The sequence below is a fragment of the Sinocyclocheilus rhinocerous genome, unplaced genomic scaffold (assembly GCF_001515625.1).
Source record: "Sinocyclocheilus rhinocerous isolate Xijiao unplaced genomic scaffold, SAMN03320098_v1.1 scaffold3048, whole genome shotgun sequence".
Taxonomy (NCBI): domain Eukaryota; kingdom Metazoa; phylum Chordata; class Actinopteri; order Cypriniformes; family Cyprinidae; genus Sinocyclocheilus; species Sinocyclocheilus rhinocerous.
In genome coordinates, this window is record NW_015664214.1 from 1 (window position 1) to 10,115 (window position 10,115).

Below are 10,115 nucleotides of genomic sequence, written 5' to 3' on the forward strand. Positions count from 1 at the left end.
TTTTCCACGACATTCTAATTTATTGAGATGCACCTGTACATGCTGTTCTCGGTCATTTTAGAATAGATGCGACGTGGTGGAGAAAAAAAAATAGTTCCTCTCTGTCACAGTCTTAAGGTTCCAAAGATGAAGAATCAATAGGTTCCAACATGATTGTTTTTGATAAAAGAATAAGCACAGGGTATCCAAGTCATAACAGTGCACTTTAACACAAACAACTGATAATGAACTGAGGAAACAAACTTAAGAAGCTATACACGGACAACGAACAAAAAGACGAACATGTGATGATCAAATTAATTGTCATGGTAACTAAAGAGAGCGGGAAACTAGAACAAATACAACGGGAAATAAAACAAAACCAGCTAAAAGTCCATAAGGAAAACTAAACTGCAGTTCCTGACACCCTCATATAAATGACATGCAATGCATTACTTCGTTGAACTAGCTAGCTCTACATATATAGGCACCGAACCCCCAACTGCTCCACGGGCGCCGCAGCATAAATGGCTGCCCACTGCTCCGGGTGTGTGTTCACGGTGTGCGTGTGTTCACTGCTGTGTGTGTGCACTTTGGATGGGTTAAATGCAGAGCACTAATTCCGAGTATGGGTCACCATACTTGGCCACATGTCACGTCACTTTCACTTTCACTTTATATATATACACATATACACTCAGGATGTTAGTGTACGGAATGAACAGAGGAAACGTGAGGATCCATATGCAAGGCTTTTATTCCCAGACATGGTCAAAACAGGCAAAGGGTCAGACAACAACACCGGTATAGCACAGGCAAGACAAAAGAGTAATCCAGAGACAGGTGTGGGTCAAATAATGGTGAACATAATCCAGAGGGTGAAGCAAACGGGTAATCCAACAGACAGGCTATATTTCAGGCAAGGTGCAAACATAGTCCAAAACAGCAAGACAAAGGGATAATCCAAGATAGGCTAAAATCCAAGGCAGGCAGAGAAGACACAGAAATGAGATACACAGGCTAGGATCAAGACACGAATGACTCAGGCAATAAACAGTATAAACTAGACTTTAACTCAGAAAACTCGGAATGGCTCCGTAATGTATCTATCACTTGGAGAGTGATAAACACTAAACAATACTCGGCGTTGAATGGTGGTTTGTGTCTGATTTTTATAGTGTGTGTAATTGGCTGCAGGTGAAAACGTAATCAGTGAAATGGAACTTGTGAAATGTAGTCCGGAGTGACCTAATGGATAGAGAGTCTGACTTGTAATCCGAAGGTTGCGGGTTCGAGTCTCAGGTCTGGCAGGGATTGTTGGTGGGGGGAGTGAATAACCAGCGCTCTCGCCACCTTCAATACCACGACTGAGGTGAGACCCTTGAGCAAGACAACGAAGCCCCAACTGCTCCCCAGGCGCCGTGTGTGTGTGTGTGTGTGTGTGTGTGTGTGTGTGCACTTGGATGGGTTAAATGCAGAGCACAAATTCCGAGTATGGGACACCATACTTCACTTCACATGTGACAGTCTGTGTAATGTGATAGTCAGTATATAATCAGAAGGCGATCTCTGGTGGCGAGCAGACGGAAGACCACGGACCGGATTCGTGACAGTTAGGTGTCTCCTCAGAACCCGCAATGGAAATGAATAGAAGACAAAATCATTGTCTTCAATTTGTCAGATAAAGTCACTAAATCAACCACAAAGCAGAGAGAGAGAGAGAGAGCTATAATGGGGAACACAGAAATGAAGAAGTGACATCATAACATCTAATGGAGAACAAATGCAAACACACACACACACAAACAACACAAATAACACCAAGTTTTACAGTAATATTGTAACATAATTGCAAAAATGGTAGTACAAAAAAGTTAAACTTTGACAAACTTTTTTTTTTTTATTAATAAATGTCTCAACATCAACATCAATCTAATGAGCCATTTGGTGATCATTGCAGCCATCTAGTGGCTGTAGTTGTAATTTCATGTTATTTTATTTTATGGCAGCAGACTAGCATATTGACCATGTGGTACCTCCATGAATGAAAGTTAGAATTTACATAAAATAGTTATTTTATTTATGCCAAATACTAAAAAAACAAAACAAATAAATAAAGCATGTTATCATCTGGGCTGTGGGGAAACAAGAAACATCCTGAGTGTACATCCTAAACCTAATAATCAAAAAAAAAAAAAAGCATATGCTTAACCACTGTTATAATTATGAATTATCCTTGGAAAAATGTTCTTCCATGTAAACAAACAGCGCATGAGAGTTAAGATATTTTACACCAACTATACTTAATGTTATTAATTCATTATGGTGTTCGTTGTAGGAGGCTGAAAACAGAAACCTAGAAGTTTTCCATTTTCTCTGAAGAGTATTATTACCTCATGAGCATAAAAAAAAAATAAAACTGACCCTCTGACACTAGCATTGTCTGTTATTTTTCTATTCTTTCTACTTGTTTTATTTTTATTTATTATAAATAATAATAATAATAATAATAATAATAATAATAATAATAATAAACTTGCTACATGTACTGCTTTAGACTAACCGGGACTTGTCACAGCACTTATATTATTGCTCTTTTGTTGGTTTGATTGCTTCTGTTGTCTTCAATTGTAAGTCACTTTGGATAAAAGTGTCAGCTAAATGCTAAAACGTCTGACTGAAAAGAGTCCCACCAACTGGCCAGAACAGAAACAGTTCAATGTTTTAACAATTTTCTCATTTCAAAATCCAATTAAAATGACAAAACAAATAAAAGAATACAACTTGTTTTATTATTATTATTTCAACTTTTGTCATAACGTAGCACATTTTACTCATATCACTATCAACTACATGAAGTCAGATATTCAGTTCAGAGTCTGTTTTCTTCTTTCTTTACAGATTTACCCACACTTACACTGACGGTGACACCAGACAATACAGTATTCACTGGAGAGACAGTCAGTCTGACGTGTGTGATTGAGTCTTACAGTAACTGGAGATATGAGTGGTATAAAGGCGGAAACAACAGTGTAATGTTACAGACGTCTGAGCGTTACACTGTAAATGGAGACACTCTCAGTATTGTAAAAGCTGTTTCAGCTGATCAGGATCAGTACCGGTGTAAAGGACAGAGAGATGGAGAACCAAACTCATCACATCTTAGCTCTGCTGTATATTTCTATGTAAAAGGTGAGTTTAATATCATTGTCCTCTTAAACTCACTCTAGATTATTTATTATAATTTAGTCCCTTAACCGATTCGGCCATCGGGAAGACATGAGGGAAGAAGTAGCAGACAATGCCCTCCACTGATCTCTGTCTCTGTCTCTTGAGGAGCTGTGGCCTGTTGAGGAGCCTGTCAGTCCACTCCATCAGATTGTCGGTCCAACTCTTCCTTTGATGCCCACGGCGGCGACCACCTTCCACTGTGCCCTGAAGAATGGTCTTGGAGAGAGGGTATTGTGGCGCGTTACATGGCCAAACCACTGGAGTTTCCGCCTCTTCACAATGGCCAGCAGAGGATCATGGGAGCCTACCAGGCTGGTGCATCTGTCCCGGACATAGTCATTGGTTTTTCGCTCTAAATAGGTAATGCCCATGAGCTTTCTGAGGCATTTGAATTCAAAGGCCTGAATCCTTCTCTCGTCTTCAGCTAGAAGTGTCCATGCCTCACAACTGTATAGCAGGACGGAAACCACCAATGACTTGAACAGGAGGTACTTTGTGCAAAAGTTGATGCTTTGCTTCTAAAGATCTTTTGGAGCTTTGACATTACAGCAGTTGCTGTAGCAATTCTGATACGGATTTCTGCTGTGCAAGAGCCATCTTGGGCCATGTGTTGCTCCCAAGTATTTAAATCCTTCTACCTCTCCAAACTTTTACCCTCCCATGGTAATGTTAGTGGTGGTGTCTTTAAAGGAACACTCCACTTTTTTTGAAAATAGGCTCATTTTCCATCTCCCCTAGAGTTAAACAGATGAGTTTTACCGTTTTCAAATCCATTCAGCAGATCTCCGGGTCTGGCGGTAGCACTTTTAGTGATGATACAATTTACAATGATACTACACAGCGCCTGAAAATAGGCTTATTGGAAGTTACCTAGCTGGGGGAGTGTTCCTTTAATGCTGTTGACCATGACCTTAGATTTTTCTGTGCTGATTTCGATGGCATATGCACCTGCTCTCTCTACTAGCTTGTTGGTCAGTTCTTGTAGTTCTTGGTTGCTTCCAGCCAAGAGATCTATATCATCAGCAAATCTAAGGTTGCATATTGCTCTGCCATTGATGGAGATGGATGTATGATGGTCTTGGAGAGTCTCTAGCATTATCTGCTCCAGGAACAGGTTGAAGAGTATAGGTGACAGTACGCATCCTTGTCTCACTCCTATGGTTGTTGGGAAAAAATCCCCAATTTGGTTATTTAGGAGGACAGCGCTACTTGTTCTTTCATACAAGGCCTTCACTATCTCTACTATTCCCTCATCGATCTTAAAATTCCTGAGTACTTGCCATAGGCCATCATGCCACACCCTATCAAAGGCTTTTTTAAAGTCAATGAATTTGTGGAAGAGCTCACGCTGATGCTGCAGATACTTTTTGGTGATCAGCCTACAGTTAAAGATCTGCTCAGTGGTACTTCTTCCTGGCCTGAATCCTGCCTGTTCTTCGGCCAACACTTCCTCTGACTTTGCTTTTAGCCTTTTATGTATCACTCCAAGCATGACCTTGCTGGGGTGGCTGATAAGAGAGATAGTCCTATAATTCTGGCACTGCTTGAGGTTTCCTTTTTGGGAAGGGGTATCACTAGGGACTGTGTCCACTCTGTTGGCCATTCTCTTCCTTCCCAGATTTTTTGGCATAGTACTGTCAGAGCCTCTATTGTGCTTTCTCCGCCATGTTTCAGCAGCTCAGCAGGTATGTTGTCCACACCTGGGGACTTCCCTGGTTTCAGTCTGCGTACCGCCTCTTCAACCTCTGCTTTTAAGATTGGTGGGCTGTCCTCTTCACTGGGAACAGGCTCTGTGAGGATGGTCAGGTCTGGTTGCAGATCGAAGTTGTAAAGTTCGCTGCAGTGTTCCATCCACCTCTTCAACTCTTGATCACTGTCTGTGAGGATGTTACCATCTTTGTCTTTTATGATGTTAGTCTTGCTCTGTTGTGATCTTGTAAGAACTTCCAGTGTGGAGTAGGCCTGCTTGCTATTACCAGCCTGCATATTCTTGTCTATGGAGGAGCACTGATCTGCTATCCAGTTCTCTTTGGCTTCTTTCATCTTCCTCCTCACTGCTCTGTTAGTCTGCTGGTATTCCAACTTGCCTTTTGGGCAGGAGTATTTCTTGCGCCTAAGCTCTCTCCTCTTGTCACACAGTTCAAATACCTCGTCTGTCACCCATGGCTGGATCTTCTTCCTATGCCTGCCAAGCACCTCCTCAGCTGCAGAGAGCAGGGTTTCAACTGTTTAACTCCTAGGGGAGTTTGATGTCTCCTGCAAGTTCATCAACTGGAGTATCAAGAAGGTTCAGAGCTGCAAATTTCCCACCTACAACTGCCTGAAAGCACTCCGCTACCTCGGTGTCTTTCAATTTCTCCAAATTAAAGCGGATGCGTGGGTTCTTTGGGAAACACTGTGCTTTCAATTTCAGCTTGAATGTTGCCAGCACAAGATCGTGGTCACTGCCGATATCTGCCCCTGGGTATGTTCTGGTTCTTGCTTTGTTGATGCTAGACTTATAGCGTTGTGGCATGATGATGTAGTCAATTTGATTGTGCACGTCAGCATTAGGTGAGTGCCAAGTTGTTCTCCTGGAGGTCTTATGAGGATGCAAGGTGTTAGCGATGGTGAGACGGTGGCTTTTTGCAAATTCCAGGAGCCTTAGTCCTCTTTCGTTGGTTTCTCCATGGCCAAATCAGCCTACTGTTCCTGCCCAGGTCTGATATGCATCAGGGCCAATCTTGGCATTCCAATCTCCCTGAACTATGATGATGTCTTTTCGGGGGGTTTTCTTGATAATGTTTTCTAGCTCATCATAAAACTCCTCAACCTCTTCGTCACTATGTCCTGATGTTGGTGCGTAGGCCTGCACGATGGTGACATTAGTGGGTTTGGCAGAGAGACGGATGGTGATCAGTCTACTTGAAATTGGGGTGCAGTTGATGACGCTTACTGAAGTTTCTTTATTTACTAGAAAGACTAGTGCAGGTGTTTAGACTCGTCTCCGGAGAACCATATATTGTGCCCTTCCTCTATGGTGGTTTCTCCAAGACCTGTCCATCTGACTTTTGTAAGATTCAATCTAGATAACACTTTACAATAAAGGTACATGAACAATCATATACTAATACCTGAATTAATACTTAATTCAACATGAACTCACGATTAGTGAAGACATGAGCTAATGATTAATCTTTCAAGAGCTCCTTAACTACGACTGGAGTCATGTGGATTCATGCATGAATAATGCAGCCTTACATGTTAGTACATGTTTGATAGTTAATGCATTAATCAACATTTAGGGGTTAACTAAATCAAACCGTTTCTAAAAGAAGGAATAAAAAATATTCTTAAAAAAAGAGATGTAGACCGGATATTAATATCAATGTTTCATTTATTTTTTACCATTATTTACAAATATTTTTGATGCAATTAATAACTAAAAGTTAACCAAATATTTAATTTAATGTAGTTTTTTTTTCATAAGGAGGTTTTGAGTTTACAACAGTGATCATGAGACTGTGATGTTGTTTCAATCAATATCTACTCATCTGTGTATTAATACAGAGAGACCAAAACCTGTAGTGAAGGTGACTCCAGATCAGCGTGTGTTCAGAGGAGAGACAGTCGCTCTCACATGTGACATACAGAGAGGAGGAAACATTCAGTGGACATACAGCTGGTTTAAAGATGGTCAAGCCATCCCAGACACCACTGAGAGAGTCTACACCATCACATCTGTGTCTGATAATAGTGGTGAATACAGCTGTAGAGGAGAGCGATCAGACTCACAGAGATCAGACACCAGTGCTGCTGTTACACTGACTGTATCAGGTGAGTCTTCAGATTCATAAGTATAGGGTGAATAAATATAATATTTGTGACTAATCCGATCCTTGTTGTTCCTCCTGCTCACCATCAGAGGGCTCTCTCACCATACTGACTATTCCTTCCCAGAGACTCCATTTCCCATGATTCCCTTTCCAGGAAATAATAACCTTACACTTGTTTCCCAATACCCGGACTATTTAAGATACACTCACACACACACTCGTTGCTGAGTATTGTTGGTCTGTAGCTGCAATCATAAGCCTTCCCCATGTTTCTATGTTTGCCTTGCCTTGTTGTTTTACCTTGGACTGTTTACCTTGTTTTTGCTCGTTTGCTGCCTGCCCTGACCATTGCCTGTTTATTGGATTACTCTTTTGTCTCGCCCTGTATTGTCCCTGTTTGCCGGTGTTTGACCGTGCCTGTTTTTGACCACTCTTTTGAATAAAAGGCTCGCATTTGGATCCTCAACTCCGTTGTCACGTCTCCACGTTACAATATTGTATAGAGATCAGATATCAGTGCTGTGTCCTGGATGATCAGCTGTGATGTGACGTGACTCTGGAAGATCAGCTGTGGTCTGACGTGACTCTGGCAGTTCAGCTGAGACATGACGAGACTCTGGAAGTTCAGCTGAGACGTGACGAGACTCTAGACGTTCAGCTGAGACGTGACGAGACTCTGGAAGTTCAGCTGAGACGTGACGAGACTCTGGAAGTTCAGCTGGGACGTAATGAGACTCTGGAAGTTCAGCTGAGACGTGACCTGATTCATGAAGATCAACTGTGACATGACTTGACTCATGAAGAACAACTGTGACATGACTTGACTCATGAAGATCAGCTGTGACTTGACTTGACACTGTGACTTGAATTGATTCATGAAGATCAACAATGACTTGACTAGACTCATGAAGATCAACTGTGACTTGACTTGATTCAGGATTGGCAGCTATGACATAACGGGGCATTGTTGTGTCCGCCATTTTGCGATCAGGCTCCGCTGTCGCCGCCATTTTGTGAGCGTGCTCTAGTGCGGCCGCCATTACTCGAGTGTGTGTGAGGTCGCGATCCTCCGCAACACCCACAGTGAACGATGAACCAACAGTCAACAAAGCATAATCCATAAATTGACTTCGAGAAGAACGGGAACCCTCACGGATTAATCGTGTCATTAGAGGTTCATTGATACCCTCAGAAAAAAAAATCTAACAGTACACAGTCCGGCAGATCTGAATAATGAGCGATGGCTAAATACTCTTGAATATAGCCTTCCAGCAATCGTGTGCCCTGTCTAAGGGCTAACAATATTCTTGCCGTATCCACACCTGGCCAATGTCCATCCGAGAAGCCGCTGGATCCTTGTGTGGCTGAGTATTCTGTTACGGGCAAACAAGACGTGAGACATACGGATCCATTCGCAAGCTTTATTTAAGGACGTGGTCAACACAGGCGAGGGTCAGACGATGGCAAACAGATATATTGAGGGCAAGACACAAGAATAGTCCAGTGAACGGGCGTGGGGTTGATCTCCGACGAACAAAGTCCAAACAGGGTAATCCAAAGGGTAATTCCGAAACACAGGCGATGATCCAGGCGAGAGGTAAACAGTATCCAAACAGGGCGAGACGAAGGGGTAATCCGAAATACACAGGCAATGATCAGAACAGAGAAAACAGACAAGGCAAGACTAAGCTAAGACTAGGAAACTTAAAGCAGGCTCCGTAATGTAGCTATCACTGATTAGCGATATGCGCATACAATACTCAGCAGTGAGAGAGAGGAAGTCCATGGCTTATGTAGGGTGTGTGATTGGTTACAGCTGTGTGCAATCAGTGCAATGCATGATGGGAAATGTAGTCCGTGGTGACGTGTAACAGTTTGTGTAGTGAGAGAGTCAATATGATTTGTGACAGAAATTATCTGTTGTTTTTATCATATTGCTTACTATATTTATTTGTCTGGCCAGTGTTGTTGTGGATTTTGGTTATTGTGCTGTTGTAAGACCTTTGAAATAACATAAATCATTTGGCAGGATATGGACATGTAATGCGGTCCAGAGCTGCCTGGAACTACATTCGCTGTGCGTTTCCCTGAAAATAATTGCACACCTTAGAACGTTCGTCAGCCAATCAGATTCAAGCATTCAACGGCCCCGTAGTATAATTATAAATAAACCATGACTGCATAAGAGCAAAAGTAGGTGGTGATATGCACACAGGGTGCAACATGCCAAAAAATGGAAGAAGAAGAAACCGAGCCGAGCCGTACCATGCAGTGGAAAAGCACCAAAAGTGTCTGAGATTCTTCAAATCTTACATGAGGTTTATACTCAGTGATTTGTCTCACACAGCTGAACTCTGACTCTTCAGGATCTAAATCTGTTCTTGTTCTCCTGCAGATCCGAAGCCAAAGCCTGAACTCATGCCAGATGCTGCAGGAGCTGCACTGACAGGAAACACAGTGACTTTGACCTGTCGCATGAATCTGTCCCCTGGGTGGGACTTTTACTGGTACAAACACACACTGAACTCTGAGACAAAGAAGAAAAAAACAAACTACTACAGTGTGAAGATTGATTCAGTGTCTGATGGAGGCCAGTACTGGTGTAGAGCTGGAAGAGGGAAACCAGCCTACTACACACAATACAGTGATGTACTGTGGGTAAATGTTACAGGTGAGAGAAAGCATAGTATCTGACACAACATACAGATCAGAGACAATATCTACAGAACATCTAAAACTTTGAATCTAAAATGAATGCAATAATCTGTGTTTGTACAGTGAGTCCTAAAGCTGTGGTGACGGTACGGCCTGATGAACGAGTGTTCAGAGGAGAAACAGTCGCTCTCAGATGTGATGTAAAGTGGGGAGGAGACACTGAGTGGACGTACAGATGGGAAACAGAGGGAACAAACTATCAACATAAAAACTCTGTCAGCCGAATCTCAACACAAGAGTTGAACATCAGGAGTGTTGATCACTTTCACAACGGTAAATACACCTGTACAGGACAGATGGGAACACAAAGCTCTCAGCGCAGTGATGCTATTACACTGACTGTATCAGGTGAGTTTGTGTGTTTGTTCATTATTA

At 42.2% G+C, this 10,115-nt stretch overlaps 1 protein-coding gene across 1 annotated transcript; it reads left to right on the top strand.

The window, feature by feature from the left end:
- Positions 1–2,884: 2,884 nt before the first annotated feature.
- On the top strand, positions 2,885–10,088 carry LOC107729996 (sialoadhesin-like; the record flags this gene model as incomplete). Its single annotated transcript, XM_016540740.1, has 4 exons — positions 2,885–3,171; positions 6,760–7,026; positions 9,421–9,696; positions 9,804–10,088. Coding segments are annotated over exons 1-4 (985 nt in total), but the record flags the coding sequence as incomplete, so codon positions are not given.
- Between the last annotated feature and the right edge of the window lie 27 nt (positions 10,089–10,115).